We start from the raw sequence: 27,628 nt of genomic DNA on the forward strand, positions 1-27,628 counted from the left end.
AAGCACTGTGGGTGTTCAAGCTCATACGGAAACTCCTGCTCCATCTGGGGCTGAAACTTTGCTCCTAGAGTCCCTCATTGTCCCGCCACCTCCTGGCCAGCATTCTTTGCCAGCCTAGGATGTCCCTCAGGGCAACTGAATGGGGTTCTGGCTCCAGGAGTGAAGGTCATCAATTGCATCTGAGGAAGGAGATCCTATTTCCAAGATCAGCAAACAGGGAGACGGGAGGCATAAATTCTAGGTCAAGGCCCGCACCAGACCCTGGGTTGCCGGAAAAGCCCAAGTTCTGGCTTATCCTCCCTGGCATGCCTGGGTCCTAGATGCTTTGGATGTGGCCCAAAGTTCAAGAACCCCTGATTCCATTGCTTTCTCTGCCTCCAATGCTTGCTCAGCCTCAGGGTAGTCTTTGTGAAGTCATTCCCCTGCTCAACCACCTTCAGTGGTTCCCCATTGTCTATAGCCTAGTCCTGTTAGATCAGGCCCTACCCTTTTTTTTCCCCAATGTTTATTTATTTATTTTGAGAGAGAGAGCACATGTATATGGGGGAGGAGCAGAAAGAGAGACAGAGAGAGAAAGACAGAATCCCAAGCAGGCTCTGAGCTGTCAGCACAGAGCCTGACTTGGGGCTCAATCTCACAAACCATGAGAGCATGACCTGAGCTGAAACCAAGAGTTGGATGCTTAACCGACTGAGCCATCCAGGCATCCCAGGCCCCCAGTTTTTCTGGCTTTAACTTCTGCATCAAAAACTCGGGATTTGCTGAGGTACCCAACACTCTCCCTCTCCCACCTCCAGCCATTTGCTCACTTTATTCCCTCTCCTGGGTTGTCCTCCCCTCACTGCCAACTGGGGACCTAAAGGGTCTCAAAGTCAAAGGCTTAGGTAGCCAGGGAGATGGTATTATAGGTGAAGGGGGGGCGTGTGCTGCTTACCCTCAGGAGTGTCCTCAGAAGCACAGCATGGGTCTATTATAATTGCTATAGAGAAGCCAGACTTATCCAATGCAAAGCCACCTTGTTTTTAGATGTTGGCAACTAATTCTAATATTTGAAATCACTCCTTGCCCCAAACACAGACATCTGTGGACCAGCTGGGGATCAGGATCCCTGGCAAACTCCTCCTTCCTGCTACCCCAGTACCACGGGCCACATTAACTCAACCACTTTTCAAACCTAAGTACTCATTTTAGCTTCATCTGAAGCAAAGATATCATGCAATCGCAGCTTTGATGTGCTAATTTATGCTTTTTAATGTCACCGAAGGCATGTGCCGTTGTCCACTGCTGGACCCCAAACTCTTTGAGGGAGAGAACACAGCCTAGCCTAAGGGGATCCTCTTCTGGGAGAAACTGTGTCCCACTGGGGCACCGCCTGTGTGTCAGGCACCTCGCTGAGGGCTGTGCAGGCGACCTCTCAAAGAGAGTCCTCCATGGGCTTCCCCACAGTCTTCTGGTGGGAAAATCTCCTGCTGTCTAGCCTGAGTCCCACAGGCTGCCCTTGGCTGCCCTTCTTGCTTCCGTGGAAAGGCGCCGGCTTTGGTCGCAGAGAAGCAGCTGTGGGACTGGCTCCCTTCACCTAGCCTGGGAGTGTGGGGAGCGGCAGGGGGGTCACTGTTCAAGGAGGGCATGGGGTCAACAGCCACCTCTTCCCCCTCCCCTGCAGGTCTTCAGGGCACCCTTGTCTCCTTCCATCCATCCGTCCGTTTGTCCATCTGCGCTCTCCCAGGATCCCTTCTCTCTTGTTTCAGAGGCCCCCCGCTGCTGCCACGCCTGAAACAAGACAGAAGGGTGGGTGGCTGGGTGGGCAGGCGGAGGGAATGAATGAACAGGTGCGTGAATGAATGAAAGGGCAGGGAGGCAGGGGGTAGAGCTGGCAGCAGGAGAGGGAACTCCTGCCCCAGGCCCTTAGGGTCACCCCATAGAGTGGGTTGAATCGTGTCCCTCCGAAACATATATTCAGTCCTGATCCCTACAACCTGTGAATGTGACCTCATTTGGAAATAAGATCTTTGCAGATGTCATTAGTTAAGGATCTCAAGATGAGCTCATCGTGGATTTAGGGCGGGCCTTAAATCCATGACTGGTGTCTTTATAAGAGGAAGGAGAGAAGATCTGACAGACACGGAGGAAAAGGCAGAGATTGGAGGCCAGCTAGCAGCCAAGGGACCCGGAGGACTGCCAGCAGCCACCAGAAGCCAGGAGAGAGATATGGGATGATTTCTCCCTAGAGCACCAGGAGGAGCCGACCCCCCAGCACTTCAAGCTGGGGCTTCTGGACCCTGAACTGTGAGAGAACACATTTCTGCTGTTCAAAGGCACCCAGTTTGTGGTCCTTTGTTCTGTCAGAACCTGAGGAGCTAACACAGTGGGCTCCTGGCCCCACTGCCCCAGTCCCCACCCACAAGCCACACACTCCGGGCTCACGGGAAGGTCCTGTCCACAGCCAGCTGAGCACCCTGCCTCCTCCAGAGGAGCAGAGAAGAGGAGGAGACAGGGCCAGGGGCTCCGTCTTCAGAGCTCTCAGTGGCCCCCACTCTGGAAGCTGTGCTCCAGGAAACATTTTCTGTTCCTTTAACCTTGACAACTGCTGCCAGGCCCAGTGGATGCTAGTCGCCGCTCTGTGACAACTTGCTCTGTGACCTTGGGCAAATCCCTGTACCTCTGTCAGCCCCAACAGCCATGGGGGTCCCTGCTCTGCACAGACTCCACGAGGCTGAGCAAACCCTGCTCTGATGCCTACCCCTTACAATATTGTCACCATTATACAAATTCCATCTCCTCCCATGGCCACTCTGCCAGACTCTGCCAGACTCCACTGCATGGTTAACTGGTCGGTCCGTGCTCTAGGCTATGGTGGCCATCCTCACCCTCAGGGTGCTCATAAAGACCACCATCAGCCTGGCGGAGTTAGGGTTTTCTAGCCTAGGACATGGGTCCTAGGGACCCCACCATGGTCTGAGGGCCTGTGTCCAGGGTGGAATAGGGCCACCACCCACTGGCCCTCAACTCTGCTTTGCTCACCTCTAGAACTTATCACCAGCCTGGTACATAGCAGGCCTTCCATGACCTTTATGAATGAATGAATGAATGAATGAATGAATGAATGCCCTGTACACCACACGCTTGTCCCTAGGCCATGAAATGGAGGAAGAACAGATTTTGGACCCTGGCCTTCTCCTCCTAGCCTCAGTCGATCCCTCAGTACTAGTGCAGGGCTGGGATAAAAGGCAGCACACACCTCCCCAACCCTCCCCACCCATAGGTAAGGGGAACCCTCCTGCCTCACTGGAGCTGGAGTTTATGGGATCTAGTTCCTCCAGGGAGACCCCCACGCCTCTCCCCTCATCCCTCCACCGGGACTCTGCCTAGCCAAACCCACTGGCCCAGGAGGAAGTGGGGAGCTCTCTTTAGGTGTTCCCAGAGGAAGGGGATCCATCCGACTTAGCCTCACAACTGTTTTCTCTGGGTAGAAACTGGAAGGCAAGCCAGGTCCCCACCACGTCTCTCCCCAGCCACCAAGTGGCCCTGGGCCAGGCTCTGGCTACCTGGCCGGGCTGACCTGAGATGAGGCCTGCAGGACATGGGCTCTCTCAGCTCCAGGTCAGGAGGCCCCAAACGTAGCCCCCAAGTAAGTTCAGGCCTCGCCAGCAACCACCCCACTGTGCACTCAGACCAAGCAACCCTCCCGGAGACACACACGAGAACCCACTAAGGTGTCACTTACTGGTCTGCACGTCACACGCCACAGGGGAATCAGGTTCCTGCATGGGGAGAAAAATGCCGTGTCCTCCTCACCGGCCTCCCTGCTTCCACCACCCCTCCCGGCACACACAGGGGCAAGAGGGCTTTCCTCACCCCTATCAGGACACCCACAGAAGGTCCCGTGGCTCCCGGCTCCTCTCTGGTCTGCTTCCCCCCCCTCCTTTCTCAGAGCTCGCCCAGTGCTCCAGGCACTGTCCTCCCTGGGTCACCACTTGGTCCCACCTCAGCTCCTTTGCCCAGGCTGGGCCCCCTGCCTGAGCAGCCTACCTTCCACTCTCCACTCTCCATGTAGGGAAAACCTCCTCCCAGCCCTCCCTGGAGGGTTGTCTCAAAGCTCCATCTGCAGGAGAGGCCTCTCCCCAAAGCACCACACCTTCCCCTGCCCCAGCCCCGTACTCGAGGGGGCCCCTCCTCTCTGTGGGGGCATCTTCACCACAGAATGTTCCTGCCACCAGGCCCTTTTCATCCTCTTGGAAAACTCCAAAGCTGTGTTTCCTCAGCCACCCGCAGAGGCCACATGGACACAGAGCCTGCAGGCTCGGCCTGCAGGGAAGGGGGCCCTGAGGATTTCTGCCCACCTCCTACCGAAGCCAGGACTGGGACCAGGCCTCTCGCCTCCCAGTTCCAGGTGACAATTGTCAGGTGGCTCAACCGGTTAAGCCGTCTGACTCTTGATCTCTGCTCAGGTCATGATCTCACAGTTCATGGAATGGAGCCCCATGTTGGGCTCTGTGCTGACATCATGGAACCTGCTTGGGATTTTCTCTCTCCCTCTCCCTCTACCCTTCCCACACATGCTCTCTCTCTCTCTCTCTCTCAAAATCGATAAATAAACATTTAAAAAAAACAAAAAACCAGTCAACAAATAAAGCTTAAAAAAAGATATACAGTTGTCCCCAAGAGAGAAGGACCAGGTGCCAGGTTCTTGGAGAGGGGGAAGAAGAGGTGACAGAGGACTTGCTCCCTCCACCCATCCATGTTAGAGTCCTAGGTTCTCAGAAATGCACACAGGGCTCTCTGGCTTCCTATAAGCCCCAAGCCCCACTTCTTTCCAGAACATTCCTGGCCTCTCTTGTCTCTGGTCCTTTGCATCTGCTGATCCTCTGTCCGAAGGGCTCTTCCTACACCACCCCCATCCTACCTCTCCCTAGGTTTCAGCTTGCAAGCCACCTCCACCAGAAAGCCTTCCTTCATGCTGGGGGGCAGTGGTGGGGGTCCTCTTCTGTACCCCACATCCTCTCTGCTCCCTCCATGGAAGCATCTCCCCCACTGATTATGGCCTCCTGGTTAGCACGCTGGGCCAGCACTTCTCAGCCCCGTGGCCGCAGCCCCTCAGGGAAAGTGTGTGGAATAAACATTAGCTGACTAGATAGACAGGCTGTTTCCCCAGGCCCTCACCGCAGCCTCCCTTCTTCCTTCAGTGCCTTCCGTGCCTTCGGTGCCCCGCCCTCAAACTATAGATCCTTGCCTGAGCTCCCCCAGCCCATCAGTCCTTGCCTCAGCAAGGCCCCTCCCACCACTCCCTAGGGCCCTGCCCCCAGCCCAGCACTGACCTGCTCACCAGCCTTCCCATGGAGCACGGGTTGCGGCAGGGCCATCTCCAGCCTGTGCCGGAGCCAAGCCATCAACCTGCAAATGGGAGAAAGCAGGCCATGTCTAAGTGGTGGGGCTCACGGGGAAACTGAGACCAGAGTCAGGTCCCTCCCAAAGCAGACAGCAAGCCCACCAGAAGGCAGACCAGAACCGGGTCTCTAGCCTCAAAGACTGTTGCCCTCCTCCCTCTGGGTACCGCTCAGACCCCAGCAGGTAGCTCAGCACACACTCTGCCACCCCCACCCCGGAAGTGCATGCAGGTGTCTCACACACTGCCAGGGCAGGAGCATTTGGCAACACATATCCCGATTTTAAATGCATGCATCCTTTGGCTCAGCAATGCCAGGTTCTCAGATTTGCCCTACAGATTTACTTGCATGTGAGTGAAATGATGCTTGTACAAGCCACTGATTGCAGTGAAAGAGTAGAAACAAGCTATGTAAAAGCTGGTACCACCCTATAATAGAGTACTCCAAAACAGTTGAAAGAGTGAAGCAGACCAATCCAGATAAAACCACCTCTAAGATACTTTTTATGTGTTTTTTGTCTTTAACTTTTTAATGTTTATTTATTTTTTAAGAGACAGAGAGGCAGAGAGACTCGAGCAGGGGAGGGGCAGAGAGAGGAGACACAGTATCCGAAGCAGGCTCCAGGCTCTGAGCTGTCAGCACAGGGCCTGACGCAGGGCTCGAACCCACAGACGTTGAGATCATGACCTGAACCACTTAACCAACTGAGCCACCCAGGTGCCCCTAAGATGCACTTTTTGGTGAAGGAAGCAAAATGCAGAACAGGGTATGTAGTTTGCTGTTGTCTGGTCCGTGTGTTGGTTTGAAGGAGAAATGTCCTCCCAGCTTGTTTGTAGGTAGAAAATGTGTTGAATGGCAGAGAGCTGTTGATGGGAAGAGACCCCAGAAACCCCTTTAAATTTTCTCCCCAGTGCATGGGTTACTTTGAAAGTTTAAAAAACTAGTCTGGGGGCACCTGGGTGGCTCAGTCGGTTGAGCATCAGACTCCTGATTTCAGCTCAGGTCATGGGATCAAGCCCTGTGTTGGGCTCTGTGCTGAGCATGGAGACTGCTTAAGATCCTGTCTCTCTTGGGGCTCCTGGGTGGCTCAGTTGGTTAAGCGTCCGACTTTGGCTCAGGTCATGATCTCACGGTTCATGGGTTTGAGCCCCGCATCAGGCTCTGTGCTGACAGCTCAGATCCTGGAGCCTGCTTTGGATTCTGTGTCTCCCTCTCTCTCTCTGCTCTTCCCCCACTCATGCCCTGTCTCTCTCTCAAAAATAAATAAACATTAAAAAAAAATCCTCTCTCTCCCCCTCTGCCCCTCTCCCCCGCTCACACTCTCTTTTTTTTTTCTCTCTCTCTCTATCAAAACAAAAACCAAACAATGTTCGGTGAAGTGTTGGGTGTTGGGCTGGGGCAAAGCACTGATCCTGCTCCCCATGGAAGGCATGACATTTGGGGGGCTCACCTGGCAGGGTCCCCAGAAGGTGGCAAGGAGGAAGCATGGAAGGTAGCCTGGGGCTCTGAAGTTGGCTCTTCCTTGGGCTCCAGGGGGCCAGCAGTGGGCATGTTGGGGCTCTCCGGGGCCTGCAGCATGGGCTCCCTTTCCAAAGGGGGTTCTGGGGGCTCTAAGCAGCAGGCAGAGCAGGAGTCTAAAGATGACAAAGCAGGGCTCCATGCTCATGGGCACAGGGGACCAGATCCCAGGCACCAACAGGACTGAGTAAGGAGCCCTTTGGAACCACTCCAACTATGCCTCTCATTAGAAGGGCACTGAGGCCCAGGAAGCTCAAGGGGCTTGTCAAGACCTCACAGGACGGTCCCACACCACTGGCTTCCCAGCCTGCACTGGGGAGGGGTTCCAAGGCCCACCACAACAGCCCAGCCCCCACAAGCCCTGAACCCCTCCCTGGCCTTGGTGAGGGCTAAGGTCCTCCCCCAGGATCCCTCAGGCCCCAGTGGCACCCCCAGCCCAGCCCTCCCCAGTACCCTCCCTGTACCTGGGCCCAAGGCAGCATCTGCAGGCTCATCTCCCCAGGCCTAGATGAGAGACAGGGAGTGAGGTCACAGAGCAAAGTGAGCCCTGTGCACTCCCTCCCCAGCCAGTGGTGCCCAGGGCAGGCAACAGGGGGCCCCCTCATTCCCCACGAATCTGCTTGTTGTTTTGCAGTCACTCCTCTCCATCAAGGAGAACCCTCCAGGGAGGACAGCACTCCCTCTATGTGTCCCAGGGGTTGGGGATAGCCTGCTGGACTACACACATCCTTTCTGGGACCCAGAAACCCTCCCAGGTGGTCATCTGCCTGCTCCCCCTTTTTCCTCCACTTACCTTGGAGCTTTGGGGGGGCTGAGGCAGCACTTTCTCCAGATTCTGCTCAAGCCACCTGAGCAGCCAGGGCCCAGGCCTGCAAAGGGGACAGGGATCAGTAAAGCAACCTAATCACCCTGACCTGAATGTCTGTTGGAATCCCAGGCTTCAACCAGTCCTTCCTCACCTCTGGTCCCATTCTGCACAGTGGGGACCTTGTATTGTATACTCTAGAAGGGTCTCAGGTAGTGGGGCAACTTCTGCCAGCCCCAAATTCTGACCTATGGCTGCACCAAGCCTGGAACAGCAGGCCCAGCCTTGGCCACCTGGGCCCCAGGTGAGAAACAGCAGCTGCCTGGGGACCTGAACACAGCATGGGGGACTCCCTGTGCCTGGCACAGAGAGGTCTGGCTTCATGGGTCTGTGAGCAGTGCAGTCACACAGGGCCCCATACTTATAAGGGCCCACTTTTGGTATTCATGTGGTTGTCACAATCTTAAACTCTTAGTGATTTTTTTAAAGGAGTCCTGCATTTTCATTTTGCATTGGGCCCCGCAAATTATATAGCTAGTCCCAGATCCATCTGGCCTCCAGGCAGCCCCTCCCTCTTCAGGGGGAACCCATGTTCCCAGGAGATCCTATCCCCCCAGGTATGGCCCCAAAAGAAAGCTGGCAAGTCCTCTGGGGGACTTCATCCTAAATTGCTTTACTGGTCTCATGAGTCAGCCGAGTGGCCCCTGGGGACCCCTGATCTGGGCAGCCTCCAGGGGACAAAAAGAAATAGACCACAGTGACTAGAACAATGAATGAATGAATGAATGAATGAGTTCAATCACATACATTCATTCATTCATCCCCTCCATGCTGAGTCCCCTCCTTATGGCAGGCCCTGTGCCAGGCACCAGGGTTCAGCAGTGACCAGACAAAAGTCCCTGCACTCAAGAACCCAGCAGTCTAACAAATGAACAAGGGAAGGAATGAATGAATGGGGTGAATGAAGGTGAATACATGACTCTGGGTCCCCAGCAGAGATTGCAAACTGGAGGTTCCAGGATTATCTGGGGGGCCCATAGTATTCTGAAAACTTTTCAGTTAGTTGGCAACATCTAAAATTTAAATATTCCATAAAACCCTAAATTTCTAGCTTCTCCTAAAAAACTGGAGAATCTGGTCACACTGGGCCTGAACTCCTCCCAGGCAGAGGCAATGGGAGCTGACCGGGGCCCTCTTAGAGAAGGACATGGCCTCCCCGTTTGCCATAGTCCTCACCCACCCTTAATAACAAGACAGCCACCCACCTTGGTCAAGTCGAAGAAGTACAAAGCTATTGCCAACTGTGAGGCCAACCTAGGTACCCCTATGTCCCCCACAGTGGTCCCAGCCCTGCCCCTGGGCTCCATACAATGCCCACATACACGAGCCCATCTATGAGGAACTCATCCATGCCTTCTCCCCATGGCCTCCCACCGGAGCATCTCCCAGAAATCAGCACAAAAAACCATGGGAAGCACAGGGCCCTTTGGCTCCATTTTAAGAATGAGAAAAGTGAGGTCTGGAAGAGATGAGAGGCAAGTCCAAGGTCACACACTGAGGTGATGTGGTCCTGAACACAAGGTCCTCAGGTTTGGGCACACAGCTCCCCCAACCACACACACTATAGATGAGGTTCAGGGGCCAAACCATTGCTCAGGGATGGAGACTTACCCAGTGTCCTGGGCCCCAGGGGCCACATCGAGTCCATCTGCAGAAGAAAGGAAGGTGGTCAGCAGCAAGACGCCTGCCCAGACCCCGTCTCCTGGTCAGCTTCACTCAAACCAGGGTTGGAATCCAGAGCCAGGCAGATGAGAGTTCCTAGCCTGTGAGCTCTCCACAGGGGCAAGATCCAGCCTGAGCTCCCCTAGTCCCACCCTCAAAAAGCCATCCTGCCTCCTGGCCTTACCTGAGCTCCCATTGCTGCATTGCCCAGGGATCTGTGCTCCTGCCTGCCAGGACAGACAGACACGTGAGGGCAGAGAACCCAGACCCAATGGCCTCCCACCCTGCCCTTCCCCACCAAAACCACCTCAGCTCCCACCCCCACAAGTACCTGGGTGGGGCCTTCCAAGCCAGCAGCAGTGGTCTGGGCTGGCCCGCTGCTGAGGACCGGCTGTGGGACAACTTTCTCCATGCCTTTCTTGAGCCAGGTCAGCACCCAGCCACTGGGAGTGCTGAGGGACAAAGATCCGAGTTTGCCCTCAGGTCCCCGGCCCCTCCCTAATCCGAGTGGCACTCTCTGGTGTCCTAAAGAACTTGGGTTGAATCCCAAATGTCTATCTCCCCACTGTGAGGCTTCAGATATGTCACCTTCCCCCAAGGCTTACATCCAACTCTGGAAAATGGCAGACACCAAACCTTGGCAAGGCAGGTATGCACAGTACCATCCTGAGCCCACTCCCATCAGATGCTTGGTCCAAAGCAGCCAAGTTCTAGTATCCTGCTTCCTGCTTAGCCTGGCTCCAGGGGGTCCCATCCTACACTAGGCATACGTCATGTGCTCCAAAAGGGTCAGAAGGGTTGAGGATTTCCTGTGGGGTGTTTTCCTTGTGGCTGAGACTGGGCAGCCTAAATATGAGGGTCACAGACTCACTGCCTGAGGCTAGTGGCTCCCCCCACCCCCCAAAAGATATGCTCACTTGGATAAGCATTGATGGTCTAAAATGAGCCAACTTGGAGATTTTACATGAAAGTCTGGATTTCTGGCTTCATTGGGAAAATCAGAAGCCCTGGCCACACTGGATCTGCATTTCTTCCAAGCACTGAGAATGCTCCAGCCCCTATTTTCTGTTTCTCTTGGTCACATTGCCCATTTGGCCCAGGAGATCCTTGCCTCTGCCTGAGGATCCCTTCAGCCAGTTCCCAAGATGTTCTGGGCAGTTGCCAGCGAATGAGTGGAGACCTGAGACAGTGCTGGTCCCCACCCCCAAGTGGCTCCCTGTTTTTTTTTGGGGGGTGGGGGCTGGCCCCGAGGAGAGGGAAGGGTGGTGTGGTACCTGTTCACTTCGGGAACCACAGCAACCTGGGCTTGGAGGGATGTGGGTGGAGTAGGGGCAGCCTCCTGGGTTTCTGGAAAAGAATTCCCCATACTTAGATCTGGAGCCTCAGAGTACCTAGGGAGGTCTACCCTGTGAGGGAGGTCAAGTCAGAGGTAGGGGAAAGAGGAGAACCCCAAGGGAGTCAGAAGGTCAGGGTTCCAGCTCAGCTCAGCTAAAAAGTCCCCAGGAGCCCGATCCTCAACTTCTCTCAGCCTCAGTTTCTTCATCTGTGAAATGGGCCTGCTGGCCTATGAACTCTGCAAAGCCCTGAAAGAGAACATACTCCTCCCTGCTGCTGGTGCTGCCAGCCTGGGCTTCCAGCACTTACCCTGAGGGCCTGGCTCAGCTGCAGCCACTTCTTCCCCCTCAAATGGCTCCTCCGGTGGCTGGAAGGTTCAAACAGGACCACGTAAGCCCTCAGGGAGACCAGCCCGGTTCAGGTAGGGGCAGCCCTCAACCCACCCACTGAGGACCCCCTCACCCCACAGGACCAAACAGCTCTATTCTCACATTCGTCCCTGTAAATCCCAGCAGCTTCACCCTCTACTTGGGACACTTCCTCCCTCACAACACCACGGGTCCCACATCCAAGGTGCCCCCCTACCAAGGTAGCCCCAAGCCTATCACCTCCCCCAGGAAGCTGCCCCAATCCAGTGGCCTGAGAACAGAGAGGAACACTGGAGACACTTATGAAGCCTTGAGGCAAACTGAAGGGGAGAGGGAGGGGAGAGGGAGGGGAGAGGACCCCCCCACCAGCTATCCCTCTCCTGGGGGAGCCAAACCTGCCACTCCCCTGGAGCAGCTGGGTAGCAGTTCAGCATTTGCCATCTGCCTCTCATCTGCCTCTGTAGCTGCAGCTCCTAGTGCTGCGTGCACATATGTGCGTGTACAAACATGCACACACACACACACACACACACACACTCATTATACATGTAAATGTATGAGCTCACATAAATGTCCATATATGTGCAGTTAGATGCATACATGCATGAGCACAAATAGGTACACGTGCAGTAACACAGCGGTGTGTGCATACACATGCACAGATAAGTGGATCTGCTCATACATGCACGTGTATATGGAAGACACAAAGCACATGTGCATATACGTTTGCATATGTATACATGCCCCAATACACATGCATGTGCATAGAGGCACATGCAAAATATTCATATATACACGTGCGTGCATGCAGACATGCACACATGCAAATGCCTGCAAGTGTACAGACACACAAACACATGCATATGCACACTCCCATACATTTGCATATATACACACACAGATACTTGTGTATACATACATGCACGTATATATAAGCTCAGTTCCATAAGCAAGGGCATCTACACGCATACACATGCACTGACATACAAACACATATTCACAAACACATCATTTCAAATGTACATCAACACACAATCAAATACACACATAGATGAATAAACATGTGTGCCCACACATATGCATGTATGCCCACACGTACAAAGGTCTGCATCTGAACACTCACACATGAGCCTGCATGCACAGATGTATAAAATATGTATGTATACAAACATGCAGCTACATACAAATATGTTCATACACACATGCATGCACAGAAACACAAACGTGCATACACAAACACATGAATACATTCACAAACTCAGAAACATATACATGTACACACTCAGACACTTATAGCATGCCCCACACACCCTACAGACACACCAAGGCATGTGACATACACGTGTGCATACAAATACATGTAAATACGTGCATGTGTTTGTGTGCACACAATTTGTTAATACATATGTCTGTACAGACATACCACTAAGGACACAGGGCATGCACATATGTGTACATACATGTGTGCACGTGCAAACACATATGCACACAAACTGTCTACCTGGGTGGTCACTGTTTCCTGTATATACCCCGTGCTGCCCAGGACAAGCCCTTCCTCTACGAGGCATGCCCCGCCTCACCATCTCCAGTCACAAGTGGGCTCACCCTCTGTGTCTAGGAGCAAACCCCACCAGCTTCCACTCTCCAAAGTTAAGATGATTCTCTCCCTCCTCTGAGCTCGCATACTTCTGTCTGATATACTCATTTGGCCCTCCTGGGAGGGGAGAGCTGAATCCAGTGTTGGAGCTCCCCAAATTCTCTCATCACCTCTGTCTCCTGGTAGAATGACCTGGCTGGTACTTGTCTGCTGACCCCCAGGGGCAACGTCTTATTCACCATTACGCTCCTAGCACAGTGCACAGGCCTGGCATCCATTAGATGCTAAATCAAATCTTTTTAACTGAGCTTCTGAACTAGTTGTCATCAGGCTCCTGAACGGATGGGATGCAGAACTGGCAAGTTTGGACGTGCTCGAGTCCCCTCGTAGAAGGTCCCCGGGGTGGGGGCAGCTGACCCAAGCTGGGAATTCCGGAGCCATAAGGCCAGCATGGCTGCAGCCTCTTACCAGGGATTTGTCCCCTAGCTCGGCCTCCTTCGGGGCTGTTTTAGGCGCCGGCTCTGGTTCCAGCTCCGCCTCCGGTTCTGGTTCTGCCCCCTCCTCCTCCTCCTCCATCTTTGTCTTCTGGGGGGTCCCTGGGGGCTGAGGCAGCACCCTCTGGACCCAGCTCCACATCCTGATGCCTGTAGGAGACAGAGTCCTTAGGCCTCCCCAGGGTGTCTGCTGCTGCTCCCACCATTTGGGCGCCACTTAGGTGGGTCACACATTTCCCTTTTCTCTCATTCATCTTTAAAAACATTTTTGCAAATTATTCCTCCAGGTATTCACCTGATAGAGATACTAAGGCCAAAAACATGTGTATAAAGAGCTTGGTCACAACAGTGTTATAGCAAAAGATGAAAAACACCCAAATATTTACCTGTAGGGATCTGGTTATTAGAAAGTTCCTAAATGTTCACCTGTAAGAGGAACGCATATTAAATAAATTACAATACATCTGATACGGAATACCATGGAGCCATAAAAAAAGGTGGATCAGTTTGAACTAATATGGAAAGATGTACATACTCTGAACTCCAGGAATGACCAAATCAGTTAAAGTCTCTGTGCCTCAGTTTGCTTGTCTGTAAAATGGGGATGTTACAGTACCTATCTCGTGGAGATCATTGTGAGGATAAAATAAACTGGTGAGAACATGGCAGGCACACACTGAGCACTTAACAAATGTCTATGACTATTATTTGGTGTCAAGCAAGAACAGTAATTGTAGAATATCACATTCAGCACGATCCCAACATGGATTTTTAAAACTACATTGTGTGGGGTGCCTGGGTGGCTCAGTCGGTTAAGCGGCCGACTTCGGCTCAGGTCATGATCTCGCGGTCCGTGAGTTCAAGCCCCGCGTCGGGCTCTGTGCTGACAGCTCAGAGCCTGGAGCCTGTTTCAGATTCTGTGTCTCCCTCTCTCTGACCCTCCCCCGTTCATGCTCTGTCTCTCTCTGTCTCAAAAATAAATAAACGTTAAAAAAAAAAAAAAAACTACATTGTGAATAGCATATGAACAGAAAATGCTTTAACATAAAAATTAACCTGTTTTCATGACTTAAATAATTTTAAGATAAAATGACAATTAAATCCCTTTTTCAAGATTTACTGTGATATTTCAGCCCTACCTTCTATGGGTACAGTTTCTGGCAACATTTATCTTCTGGGAATGGGAGGCCTCCGCTCTTATGACTAAATCCCGCAGGATGGCCTGGCCCAGTGGCACCACACAGGGCAGTAGGTGCAAACTCCCACCCTTGAAAGGGCCCTTCTGGGGAGATGCCCAACATGATAGAGTGCTTCTCTGTCCCTCCTCTGCCAAGGACACTGGCCCCAGGCTGAAAAGGACAGGCACAGGGCCCAGGATCCATGCCCCAGTGCCCATTCCCCACAGCCCCTTGGCTGTGTCTCCTGCCCTCTGCTCACAGCCCCGACTTCTGCCCCCCCCCCCCCCCCCCCCCCCCCCCCCCCCCCCCCCCCCCCGCTCTGGCCTCAGCACCAGCTGTCCTGGGAGAGGCTGTGCTACAGGGGCAGAGCTCGGGTGGGAAATCAGATCCCTGACTCCGCCTCCAAAAAGGTGAACCTGAGCCAGACATGAACCTCTCCGGCCTTCCATTTCCTTGTTGGGTGGGGACACAGACACAGTGATTCCCAGGGTTGGTAGAGCCCAAGGCCATGTGTTTAGGATGGAGGATTACCCCGACCCCAGCCAGCCCCAGCCGGCCCCATGAGGCAACACTGAGCTACGTGTCTTCCACCCTTGATCACATTCCTCCTCGTTCTCCCTGCCTGCCACCAGCCTCAGGCAAATAATTGTTACCACTTTGTAGCTCAGGAAACAGAGGCACAGAGAGAGGAGTAGACTTGCCCAAAGTGACCCGGCCGGTAAGCAGCCAAGCCAAGTTACATTCAGGTCTGCTGGACTCCAGGTGTCTCACATCCACCTCCGGTGCTATTGACATTTGCCCAGGGTTCGCTTCTGCAGGCCAGTCCTGCAAACCTTTTCCCAGTTTGTTTCGGAACCTCCTGGAAATGATTAGGGAAGCTTTCCCCACTCCCAATTTTTCTTCTTCCCTCAGACCCAGTCATTTCCTCCAGGATGGAAATATTTGCATGGCCCTGCTGATTCCACATTGATAAGGGAGGCTAAGGTGGGAAGGGTGACTTCAGAGCCCAGGGTAACTATGATGCTGGGATCACCAGCTTTTCAGAATCTTCTGGAAAGCTAGGGAAAATACAGGTTCCTATGCCCCTCTAAACCCTCTGCGGGACCTGGAATCTGCATGTCATAAGCTGCCTCTGAAGATTCACTAAGGTTTGAGTCCCACAGGCAGAGAGGGAAGCCCAGTTTTCCTGCCTTGCCCTATTTTCCAAGTCTAGATGCCTTGCTAGAAGGAGAACATGGGGGGTCCACACCCAGCTACCACTTCATCCCGAGTTACCTGCTCGGATGCCAACCACCAGCCAGGAATTGCCTTGTCCCTGACACTTGCGGCCGGTCTCTCAGACACAGGGGGGATTAATAGGCAGCAGTGGTGCCGTGTGCAAAGGATTAGCAGGGGCCGAACAGGGGTGGGGAGGTGGTGGTGGAAGACAGGAGCTCCAGGCCCAGGCAGCCAGCAGCAACCCTCCAGGGGCCAGCAGGGATCTAGGTCCCAGGGAAGGAGCCCCACGTGGACCTGCTTGGGACACCATGAGTCACCAGGGGACCTCCCCAGGTTCCAGGGGCCCAGTTTGCCACATACCTTGACCAAGCCACAGGGTGGCCGGTGGGAGAATAACAGCTTGATGTCCCCATGTGATCCTGGGAGACTCTAGGTGGCAGAGGCTTGTCAACTGTCAGTCAGCAGTGGCAGGAGGCACACCCCAGCCCTCCAGCTCCAGATCCAGGACTCAGGCAGAGTCTCTCTGGCCCAGAGTCTTCTGCAGCTTGGCAGGACCTCAGTAGCCCCTGTCTTGGGCTCTGTCCGGTCGGCCGTGGTCCCAGAGCTGGGCCTTTAGGAAGAACCCAAGGACTGAGGGATGGCTGACTGTGTGTGAGCTAGCCCCGCGAACTGAGGTCCGGCCCTAGCAGGGAGACAGAGATCTTCAGGGAGACAGGGACGGCAGCCCAGTGAAGAAGGGCTCAGCGAGATGACAAGAACTGGGTGAGAGTAGAGGAGAGGGGTAGCCAGCAAGGGATGGGGACTAGGTCACCCACACCATCTCCTGAGCTCCTCCTGTGTGCCCAGCAGTGTGCACAAGCAGGGCAGAGACACGAGTGTGTCAGTGGGAGGAGGGCAGGCAGGCCTCCATCCAGAGGGGGAGATTTGGGCCAAGTCATGAAAATCAAGAGCTGAATGGACCGTGTTCCAGACAGAAGACACTGCAAGGGTAAAGTCCTGAGGCTGGAATGAGCCTGGATGCACCCAAGGAACAGGGAGGGGTCGGAGGGTTAGTGGGTATAATGAAGAGCGGTGGGAGATGAGGTCGAGGTCGGCCAGGACGGATCACGTAGGGCCCGTAAGCCATGGTAAGGACTTTGGGTTTTAGTGGATGGACCAGGAAAGCCCATGATGATTTTGAACAGGGGCCAGGCACCACCTGCCCAGCTGATGTGCGGTGAGCATGTGCACTGGTCAGGAGCCTGCAGAGCAACAAATCATTCTATGACCGGATGACCCCTAGCTTCTTTCCCTCCATATATATGCACATGAGGGTCACCCACACTGGTGTATGGCCAAAGTTTGTTCATTTTCCTCGCCCTAGAACCCCCTTCTCTTCTCCCAGGCACATCTGACTTTGCCCACTCCCCAGGGGCTCTGCTGCCTCCAGGTTGCTCAGCCCAGGGAGGGAGCCACAGACCAAGCCTCACTCACACACAGTCCCATGCGATCACTCCTCCCCAGAGCCTCGTGCATGGCCCCTGTTATGCAACTCCCCAAGGTGGCTGGCATGGGAGGATGTTCTTTCTGCCAGCGAGGGCCAACAGCAATAACGGAGCTCAAGGTGGCCCCTGTGTGTCCTCCATAAATATGCCAGGCTGCGGGGGATAAGGGCTCCTCCCACAGCACCTCTGGCCAGGCCCTGGCTGGGGACAACAAGTTCTTCAACTCTGCCCGGCCTCCAAGCAATGGCTGGTGAGATCGGTGATATTCACCCTCGCCTCTAGCTGGACGGAGGCCCAAGCAGAGGTGACACGGCTTGGGCTGGTGGGTGGCAGAGGCAGAGAGAAAGGGGAGGGAGAGGAAAAGGGAGGTGTTGAGGGTGCAGCTCGGGCAACTGGGTGGCAGGTGGTGCCATTTACCCAAAAGAGGAAGCCTGGAGCTGGGAAGTGGGAGGAAGAGTTTGGAGGGGAGGGGAAATCATGAACTTTACTTTGGTAAGATGTCTGAGAGACGTCCAAGTGGAAATGTGCAGTAGCTGGCGAGGGCTGTGCGTGTGTGTCTGGAGTTTGGGGAGATAGAAATGTTAGGGGCACCTGGGTGGCTCAGTCAGTTAAACATCTGACTCTCGGCTTCTGCTCAGATCACGATCTCACAGTCAGTGAGTCGGAGCCCCACGTCAGGCTCAGCACTGACAGTGCAGAGCCTGCTTGGGATTCTCTCTCTCCCTCTCTCTCTGACCCTCCCCTGCTCATGCTGCCTCTGTCTCTCTCAAAATAAATAAATCAACTTTAAAAATTAAAAAAAGAAAAGAAATGTTGGACTCATGAGCTCAGCTTGCACATGGTGCGTAAAGCCACAATTCAGAACAGATTCAGACAATTCCACAGATTCAGAACCCCTGGGAAATTCAATGCAACTAAAGAAGAGAAGGGGACAAAGATGGCCCCTGGAGCCCTCTGGCACATGGAAGAGCAGAAAGCGAGCATGCTGCAAGCCAAGGGGAGTGAGGCACTGGGGGAGGAGTAATGGCATGGGACCCTGCATGAGTGAGGCTTGGTCTGTGCCCTCCTCCCTGGGCTGAGCAACCTGGTGGCAGCGGAGCTCCTGGGGAGTGGGCAAAGCCAGATGTGACTGGGGGAAGAGTAAGGGGTTCTAGGGCGAGGAACATGAGCAAACTTTGGCCACACACCAGTTTGGATGACCCTCATGTGCACATATGTATGGAGGAAAATAAGCCAGGCTCAAAAGACCCCAATGTCCGTATATACAAAGTTCAAAAGGGGCAAAATGAGCCTGTCTTGTCTATGGCTGCACACGTAGGTAGTAAGAGGAAAAAGAAAAGCAGCAGTCATGTGGTGACATTATGCAGCCAGAGAGCCGTTACCTCTTGCAGGGGGTTGGAACTGGGGAGGAGCAGGTGGAAGCTTCTAGGGGCTGGCATCATTTCTTGCTTTCTTTAGCCGGCATCAATTTTTTAAAACAACTTTACTGAGGTATAATTTATAAGCCATAAAATTTTCCCATTTTAACTGTACAGCTCAATGATTTTTAGTAAATTGACTGAGCTTTGCAACTTGCACCATCCAGCTCTAGAACATTGCCGTTGTTGTCCCAATGAGACCCTTCATGCTTCATGGGAATCACTCCCCATACTCAGCCACAGCTCCTGACAGCCACTAATCAGCTTTCTGTCCCTAAAATTGGCCTTTTTTGGACATTTTATATAAATGGATCATACAACAGGCAGACTGGTTTTTTGTCTGATTTTTCATTTAGCAAAATGTCTTTCAGGACCTTCCACATGGGAGCATATATCAATACCTCATTTCTTTTTAATTCTTGAGTATTCCGGGGTGCCTGAGTGGCTCAGTTGGTTAAGCATCTGTCTTGGTTTAGGCTCAGGTCATGATCTTACGGTTTCATGAGTTCAAGCCCTGCATTGGGCTTTGTGCTGGTGGCATGCAGCCTGCTTAGGGTTCTCTCTCTCTGCCTCTCTCTCTGCCCCTCCCCCACTCACACTGTCTCTGTCTCTCTCAAAATAAGTAAATAAACTTAAATTTTTTTTTAATTTGGGGGGCCCTGAGTCGGTTAAGCGTCTGACTTCGGTGCAGGCCATGATCTCATGGTTCACAGGTTCAAGACCCGTGTCGGTGTCTGTGCTGATAGCTCAGAGCCTGGAGCCTGCTTCAGATTCTGTGTCTCCCTCTCTCTGCCCCTTCCCTGCTTGTGCTCTGTATCTCTCTCTCTCTCTCAAAAATAAATAAACAATAAAAAAATTTTAATAAACAATAATAATTTTTAATTCTTGAGTATTCCATGGTGGAATTTATTTACTCACTAGTCAATGGACTCTTGGGTTGTTGCACTTACTAGCTGTTTGAAATAATGCTGCTGTGAACATTTGCATGTAAGTTTTTGCCTGGACCTATATATTTTCAGTTCTCTTGGGAAGATTCCTAGGAGTAAAATTGCTGTTATATGGTAATTTTATGTTTCATGTTTTAAGAAGCTGCTAATCAGTTTTGCAAAGTAGTACCTCTTGTCTTGACCTGAATAATAGTACACGAGCTCTCGCTTTATAAATTATTAGTTACATTCTATATTTATGCATTCTCTGTATTTTTTTATATTTTATAACGTTAAAAGAAAAATAAACTGGGGGTGGGGTGGTGAGTAGACTCAACTCCAGGAAAGTCTTCTCTGAGGAGTAGGGCTTGGGGGATGCTGTCTGGGGGCTGTATGGAGCCCTGGAGGTGGAGCAGGTAGGGAGCCAAATCCTGCGTGAACCTCACAGGAGGGGTCTCTGGACCTGTCACTCTCAGCACCTGGACAGGTGTATGTGGGGCATATGCCGATACAGGCAAACAAGTCAGACTCTCCCCAGGGTTTCCTCACATGTGGGGTCCATCACCAATGGTTGTGACCAGAATGGTGGGCAGGCCCCGGGGCTTTCAAGCGCTGGGCTTAGGCACTCATGACCTCTGTTTCCTGAGAAGGAGGGAGGGAGGCTGCAGGACTCCAGTGGGCCAGGGCTAGAATATCACCTGCTAATCCCTATCCTGCTGAGGCCACCACTCTCCCTGATCCCTTTATGCTGACCCTGGATACTGGCCACTGCTAATCACCACCCTTGGAGACCCAAGGGCTGGCAGGCAGGCAGGGCAGTGCCCTCAGGTTTCCAGGAGAGCCCACAGTCGCCCTGCATGGCAGGACCTAGGGTCTTGCCTAACACAGAGCCTTGAAACCTAGAGAGAGACAGCGACTAGTCCAGGATCACACAGCCTGCCCTGACTAGCCCTCGTATGGCTGCCTCCAGGGAGCCCACTTCCTTTCGGACATTTCTCAACATGCCTGGCTTGTGCTAAGGCTTGGGAGACAGCAACCTTCAGGAAACCTGAAAGCGGGGGCCAGTTCACAGCACCCTTGCTAGCTGGCTCCTCTCCTCAGAGCCTACAGTTGCCAGGGTTGCCGAGGAGCAGGCGTCCTCACAATCAGGCTGCAGTGGGCATTGTCTCTGCAGAATGTTCCTTTGTGCTCCTACTGTATAAGGCTCTGAGGCCAGCCCATCTTCCTGCCTCTTCTCCCCACTGAGTAGTCAGAAGAGCAGAAAACCCTCGTAGGCCTGTGCATCTGGGGCCTGTGCCCTGCAGACAAGGTAGCCACTGTTGGTGGGTGAGGAGCAGTGTGTCCCTTCCCCCCCCACTTCTCCCTGCCCCATTCCCCATCCTCCCCATGCAGGCCTACCCCCTAAGACAGCTTCCTCAGGCCAGTCACCTTGCCCTCTCCCTGCTCCTCCATGGTCCAAGGTCCTTGTTCCTCCTACCCACTTACCGCCCACCTCCCTCTCGCACCTGTAACTGGGTCAGGAAGAAAGCAAGCCGGCTCAACAAATTCTCCTAACGTTTAAATGACCGAAAGGCTGTGGGAATAGCCGCTCTTTAAAGGGAGGCACTGAGTAACCAGCAATGCTTTTGTAGTTCATATCTCTTGTAGTTCATGCCTCTCCCCTTATTTAAAACTTTCCTGTGTCTCCCTGTAGAATTTTGAGTAAATGCCAGGCACTTTAGCTAAGGCCAGAAGTCCATAATTAGCTACCCAGAGGCAGACTGAGCTAAATTCTGAACCCACTTGCTGCTGCTTCTTCCTGATCATTATTTAAGAATAGAAGACTCTTATGCCTCCTCTTTTAGACCGTTCCCAACCACACACACCCTGTGCTCACCTGCCAGAGCCCTGAGCACCGTCGTGTGTTTGCGCATGCGTGCGTGAGTCCGGGTGTCCCTGACACCACATGGGGAGCTCCTAGCCGAGGGTACATCGTCCATAACCGTTGGGCGAGTAGACAAATCCGCACTGGCCAAGGTCGCGCTACCCCACAGGAGGGTGTTTGGTCGGGGTGTCTCTGCTCCCCAGCCATGGCCCGCATCGTCGACCTGGTGCCCTGGGAGGACGGCTCCACCCACGTGTACGCGTCCCCAGCCATCTTGCTGCCGGTGGCACGGACGCGCAACCAGCTGGCGGGCGTGAAGCAGCAGCTCTACCACCCGGCCTTGCCCAGCCTGCGCCGCATGGACATGGACTCTGTCAGGGCCTGTCTTTCGGACGAGCACTGCCGGTCCACCACCTACTGCCGCAAAGGTCAGGCCACCTGGCTGCCGCTGGCTTCCGCGGCCCCTCTGGGCCTTTGGGAAAGGAGTGGGTGGAGGGTTTCAAGGAGAGCCCTGGTAGAGGGCAAGGCCGTTGGTGGCACATGAAAGCGTTAAAAGGGCTAGTCCCAGCTCTGCTTAGGTCTGAGCCTCTGCTTCCCTATCAGGAAAATGGGGATGATAACAGCGCCTGCCTCGCAAGGTTATCGTGAGATTAAAACAAGCCAAGAGAAGCACTTAGTACCCGGCAAGTGCTTCTCGTAGTGCCCGGCACATAGTACGTGCGCAACAATAATGTGGCGGTTGTTATTCAGAGAGAGAGAGAGCTGTGCAGAAGTCAGTTGTCGTAGTAGTAGGAGTGATAATAAAAGCAATAATGACAGCTTCTGCCCAACCTGCTCTCCAGATGGAAAAGAGGAATAGCCTCCTCACGCTTACCGTGAATGGGAGGAGGACCTGAGCGTCTTTGGAGTGAAAAGGCAGCATAGGCCCAAGGAGTAAGTCTTCATCCATTGAGCAGCTTGGGTGTGGAGGTGGGGGTGCCTGTGAATGAATGAATGAATGAATGAATGAATGAATGAATGAATACACATTCATTTCCACACATTTATTAAGCACTTGCTTGGTGCCTGACACTGAGCTGCGGCGGCGGGGAAGCAAAGGTGTCCTAGCTAGAGGGAACAGCATGTACAGGGGCCTGGAAAAGAAAAGCTGCAGGAGGTGTTGGGTGAACTTGGGGGGTGGGGGTTGGTTGGGCCAAAGGGTAAGGTTGGTGATCACAGTAGGAGCTGGGGAGGGGAGAAGGGCACAGCTCAGAAAGGGCCCTGTTGCTAAGCTCAGGGGTCTGGACTTGGGAGAGAAAGAGGAACCTCTGAAGACCTGAAGCAGAAAAGAGGTCTGAGCATTCTGGGGGTGGGGAGGGGGTGGAGGATGGCCCAGAGGGACCAGAGGTGGATAAGGGGGGTGGGTGTTAAGACACCGGGAGGGAACACAGTCTTCAGGAAGGAGTGACAGTGTCTTGGCCACAGGAGAGGGTTTGGGAAGGTATTTAGGAGATAAAGTAACAGGATTTGGTAACAGAGTGGGTGCCGAGCAAGAGCAGGAAGTCTGGAATGAGGCCCAGGTTGCAGCTGAGGTGACAGGTGGGGTGAGGGTGTCAGAGACTGCAATGGAGACCTCCAGAGGTCCCGTGCAGAGCCCTGCAGGGGCCAAGATGGGACATGCCAGAGGTGGGTGGGGAGGTGGGGAGGAGGGAGGGATGAAAGGTGAAGTGGGGCCCCCGCACCTGTCCCTCTATGAGGGATCAGCCATGGGGCTCCCACTAACTGCTGTGTGGGAAGGCTCTTGGAAACCAGCAATTTACATTTTTAGGGAATGCTCTTGATTTAGATATGTATTTTATGGCAAGTATATGCTTTTAATAAAAGTAATCAAAATTCAAAATGCTGTAATAATGTACGTTTTAACACCTCGCCGCCTCCACTCTCCACCTCTGCTGATTTACAGGTGTCCATCTAGTTCCTAATGTATCCTTCCACTGTTTATTAATGCAAATACAAATATATATACTTCTGCTCCCCAACTTTTTACTATGAGTGTATTCAAACATAGAGAAAAGTTGGAAGGATAATACTATGAACACCGGTTGCCTTCCACCTGCTTCGGGCACTGTATTACCATATTTGATTCTTCTCTTTCTAACACACACACACACTCACACTCTCCCACACTCTTCAACAAGCAGCTCCTACTGCTAACAGCCTCCTCTGTGACACAATACCATTATCACATCTAGGAAAGTTAACAATAATTCCCTAACACATAATATGTGGTCTATATTTAAATGTCCCAAATGACCCCTAAAGATATCTCATAGCTTTAAAATCCTTTTGGGGGCAGCTGGGTGCTGGTTGAGCGTCCAACTCTTCGTTTCTGCTCAAGTCATGATCTCACAATTTCGTGACTTTGAGCCCCATCTAGCTCTGTGCTTGCAGCCTGGAACCTGCTTGGGATTCTCTTTCTCCCTCTCTCTGCCCTTCCCCACGTGTTCTTTCTCTCTCAAAAAAACAAAACAAAAAAAAAACAAAAACAAAAACAAAAAACTATAAAATAAAATAAATAAAATAAAATAAAATAAAATAAAATAAAATAAAATAAAATAAAATAAAATAAAATTCCTTCTGGAACCAGACTGCAATCTAGGATTGTGCATTGCAACTGGGTGTTACATATCTTTAGTTTCAGTCTGAAATAGTCTGCCCACTTTCCATTTTTCCCTCATATCGACTTTTTAGAGTTCAAAATAGTTACATGATAGACAGTCCTACATTGTGAATGCGAGTGATTGTTTCCTTAGGGTGTTGTTTACCTTGACTGTTTTCTGTAAACGAGAAGCTGGATGGGGAGGCTTGATTAACCAGGTAAAACACTGCTGGCCAGAATCTTGCATGCTTGCCATAGTGCTTCAGCAGGAGGCACATAATGTTGTTATCCTGCTATTCGTGATGCCAAGTTTGATGACATGGTTAAGGTGATGACCTGAATGTATATTCTTCTCTGCCTCCAATCTCCTCAGTTTTATGCTTTAAAGCAAAAGGTAGCATACAGCATATACTCTTCTGCACCTCGGAGGTCTTGTATCGAGAATTTCCTATTTCAAGTAGCTGCATAGCGAGGATGTATGAGTGTATTTAACAAGTCCTTGAATGAGACACTTGAGCTATTCCCGGCGATTTTCTCTTATGAACAATGTTGAAATGGGTAGATCTTTTACTCCTATCATTTCCCAGTTGTGTACCTGTAATGTGGGATAAATTCCCAGAAGTAGGACTCGGGTCCAAAGTAGAGGAGACACCTACCTCTTCCCTCCTTTTTCTTCTTCAGATGACTTTGACAACGCCTACTTCACACTTTTCGGTGTCCCCAATAAACCCCTGCAGTGCTTGGTGAGTGTCCTTTGCTTCTGGCCCTGGGTTTGCTCAGGGGAGACGGTGTGAAGGCCCTGCCTGTGCCCAGCCCCAAGTACCTCTGGTTCTCCAGCTGCCTGCTTGTGGCCCTTCCCCCTTCCCATCTCCTTTAGGGGCTTCAAGGCCCTACATCAGGCCCATGGGTCAGATGGGCCAAGTCGTCAGCTCCTGTCTATGGGGCGGTCTGGGTCGCCCCCCAGGCTTCGGCACCTACCACGCGGCCCTGACTCCCGTCGCCCGGCAGGACATCACCGAAACCGGCCGGAGACTCCAAAACAGGTGCCATGAGGGAAAGCTGGTACCCATCGCGCCGGGCATCAACCGGGTGGACTGGCCTTGTTTCACTCGCGCCATTGAGGACTGGTCCCGCTTCGTGTCCTCGGCTGGCGAGTTCAAGTTGCCCTGCCTGAACAAGAGGGGTCAGTCTACTGGGCGCGGAGGATGCCATAAGGCGGGAGAGACCCGGGAAGCCAATTGCGGCTGGGGGGCGGGCGGCGGCATCAGGTGGGCTGTGGCAAGGACAGCGGGGAAGCTGAGGAGCAGCTGGGCACAGAGAGTGAGCGGGACCGAAATGGGCTGAGGGACAGGGAGGTGGCGTTCGTCTTGTGGAGGAGGCAGGGGCCAGGTCCAGGCCAGAGGACGCCATTGGGGCGGAGGCTGCGCGCAGGGCTGGGTCTGGGGCCCTTGGAGCAGGGTTTGGAGGCGGGGCTTGTTCTGGCGGGGCAGGGGAGGCGGGACTGGCTCAAATAACAAGTGTGTGGGCGTGGTTTGATCTAGGGGCGGGCTCAGGTAAGAGCGGGGGCGGAGTTTGTCCGCGGCGGGCTGGGGGCTGCAGATGGGCTGTCTCTCCGCAGTGGAGAGTTTCAGTGGCTACGCGGTGCGGTACTTGAAGCCCGAGGTGACCCAGAACTGGCGGGTAAGGAGGGCTGCGCGCTGACCTGTCCCTGGGGACCAGGGGGTGGGGAAGGAGAGGCTAACACGGGGGTCGGGGAGGGGAAAGTACGCCCAGGCAGGGTTTCCCAGTCCCCAGGGCTAAGATCTCCGGCAGAGAGCAATGTGCGGGGCGGGGGCGGGGGTCAGTGTCCCCCTAGATTCACGGGCCCCCCATTCCTCTGGCCCTGCGCCAGTACTGTCTCAACCAGAACCCCAGCCTGGACCGCTACGGACAGAAGCCCCTGCCTTTCGACACCCTGTAAGTGACGGCACAGGCCCCGGGACCCCATACCTCAGGGAAGGAGGATGGGCCTCAGAGTACATGGCCATCTTCTTCAGAGTACAGTTAGTGACTCTTGAAACTGTGAGACCTGGGAAGAACTGCTGGGCTCCAATACACCTCCAAAAAAGTGCAGTTTCAAAATGAATGGGTGTTTAATTCCTATCAAGCGGAACACCCTGTCGCCCAGTCCCCCCTGGCAACCCCACCCTTTCGGAGTGGAGGTCTTAGGTGGGACGAGGGTGGACTTTAGTAATCCTTCTGGTGGGTTGGCGCTTCTGGAGATGGGAGTGAGGTTCCTGGATAGGGTCGCCCTTCCCCACCTCGGGCTTACCTTCCTCCTCCGTTTTTCGCAGGAATGCTTACCGACGCTTCGGCTCAATCTACAGGTAGGGGAGTGACCCCGCCCCTGCTCGCACCTAGCCACTCGCCCGTCGTCGGGGCTGTGCCTCGGCCGCCTCTGGACTCTGGGGATTCTCAGACCCCACTGCACCCACGGGGCCTCGCACCAAGGGATTGGTACCTCCTGGGTGATATTGGGGGACTGAGTTGCCTCCCTCCTAAGAGATCCTCGCCAGGCAAAAGGATGGCCTGCTGGGGGGTGGGGGGGAGCAGGGTGCCTGTCTCACCAGATTTGGCTCAGACTAGGCCAAAAGGAGGAGGGCTTACCAGGGAGGAAAGCGGCTGGAAGACTAAACAGGCACGTAAGACACATGATGGAAAGAACTGAGAGTTTGCCTTCCAGGATGTGGATAGGTGGTAAGGGCTGAGGCTCGTGTTCCCAGCAGGAGTGTGCAAGGTATTCAGGCATCTTCATCATTTGGTCATCTCCCACCTACCCAGCCCCCTTCCCTCCACGGCAGCAGTACCAGACTCCTGGGTATCATCCAAAGGACCAGCACAACCAGGCACTCCACACCTTTGCTGCTGCCGTTGCTGGGGCTAGATAATCCTTCCCTCTCTGCCTGGAAAATTCCTCCCCACCCTTGAAAGCCCAGCCTAGATGTTCCATCCTTCTTGAAGTCTTTGCTGATCCCCTGCCTCTCCCCTCTAGCTTAAACCCCCTTGGGTCGCTCACCACATGTGCACGCATATCTGACAGCATGCAGACTATGGCATTATACTTATCGTTGGAGAGCTTGCCTTCTCTCACCCACCCTGTGCACACACAAGGGAATGCTTTCTGACTTCTTACTGCTACATAGTGCCTGCTAGAGCAGGTGCACTAAATGTTTGAAAAATGAGCAAAGCAGTACATTATTCGTAATCAATGGGAAACAAAAGATGAGGCAAAGTGAAAGCGGGGGAGGGGGGGCTTGAAAGTCAAGCAGAGTCACTGAAAATATATAAATAAAAGGAAACAGGGAGCCATTGAAGGCTCTTGAGCCATAGAAAGGCAGGATGGAAGGTGTGTTTTCAGAGCCTCGAGGACAGGGTGGCGGGTTTGGGGAAAAGCCTAGAGAAGGACAGCCTGACTTTCCAGGACACCCTGGAGGCCCCTGCCTCACCCCTGTTTCTCTCCACAGTCGTGTCAACTACCTGACCCCCTGGCATTAATCTGTGAAAAGGAAGCCAGTCCTCAGGCTGCTGGGCTATGCCATCTCCGGTTCTCCAGCAGGACAGAGCGAGTATGGTGGCACCACCCATCTCCCTAAGAGTTCAGCCAGACTGGAAATAAACCTAATGCTCCCCCAGGAAGGAA

General features: G+C 53.3%; 2 protein-coding genes across 6 annotated transcripts in view; one reads left to right on the forward strand and one right to left on the reverse strand.

The window, feature by feature from the left end:
- CNGB1 (cyclic nucleotide gated channel subunit beta 1) overlaps nucleotides 1-13,365 on the reverse strand; it is a gene marked incomplete at its 3' end in the record, with an annotated part of 63,540 nt that extends 50,175 nt beyond the window's left edge. Inside the window, exons 1-11 of the mRNA XM_042917913.1 lie at nucleotides 13,198-13,365; nucleotides 11,074-11,131; nucleotides 10,704-10,776; nucleotides 9,761-9,881; nucleotides 9,614-9,656; nucleotides 9,379-9,415; nucleotides 7,696-7,771; nucleotides 7,367-7,406; nucleotides 6,835-6,994; nucleotides 5,316-5,391; nucleotides 3,725-3,761 (exon numbers count right to left, since the gene is read on the reverse strand). Coding sequence (XP_042773847.1) covers nucleotides 3,725-3,761; nucleotides 5,316-5,391; nucleotides 6,835-6,994; nucleotides 7,367-7,406; nucleotides 7,696-7,771; nucleotides 9,379-9,415; nucleotides 9,614-9,656; nucleotides 9,761-9,881; nucleotides 10,704-10,776; nucleotides 11,074-11,131; nucleotides 13,198-13,365 — 889 coding nt within the window. The remainder of the gene's footprint in view (nucleotides 1-3,724; nucleotides 3,762-5,315; nucleotides 5,392-6,834; nucleotides 6,995-7,366; nucleotides 7,407-7,695; nucleotides 7,772-9,378; nucleotides 9,416-9,613; nucleotides 9,657-9,760; nucleotides 9,882-10,703; nucleotides 10,777-11,073; nucleotides 11,132-13,197) is intronic.
- Nucleotides 13,366-20,657: 7,292 nt separating this feature from the next.
- On the forward strand, nucleotides 20,658-27,628 carry LOC122208099 (testis, prostate and placenta expressed). 5 transcript variants are annotated; one of them, XM_042918755.1, is made up of 8 exons: nucleotides 20,658-20,756; nucleotides 21,515-21,739; nucleotides 24,631-24,692; nucleotides 24,958-25,132; nucleotides 25,568-25,629; nucleotides 25,841-25,905; nucleotides 26,283-26,315; nucleotides 27,453-27,628. In XM_042918755.1, the coding sequence occupies exons 2-8, from the start codon at nucleotides 21,517-21,519 to the stop codon at nucleotides 27,481-27,483; spliced, it is 651 nt and encodes a 216-aa protein (XP_042774689.1). In that variant the 5' UTR covers nucleotides 20,658-20,756; nucleotides 21,515-21,516; the 3' UTR covers nucleotides 27,484-27,628. The 5 variants fall into 5 exon arrangements, with proteins under 5 accessions (XP_042774689.1, XP_042774688.1, XP_042774687.1 ...); XM_042918754.1 differs by lacking the exon at nucleotides 25,841-25,905 and having other exon boundaries at nucleotides 20,658-20,769; XM_042918753.1 differs by lacking the exon at nucleotides 25,841-25,905 and having other exon boundaries at nucleotides 21,464-21,739.

The sequence above is a fragment of the Panthera leo genome, chromosome E2 (assembly GCF_018350215.1).
Source record: "Panthera leo isolate Ple1 chromosome E2, P.leo_Ple1_pat1.1, whole genome shotgun sequence".
NCBI lineage: Eukaryota > Metazoa > Chordata > Mammalia > Carnivora > Felidae > Panthera > Panthera leo.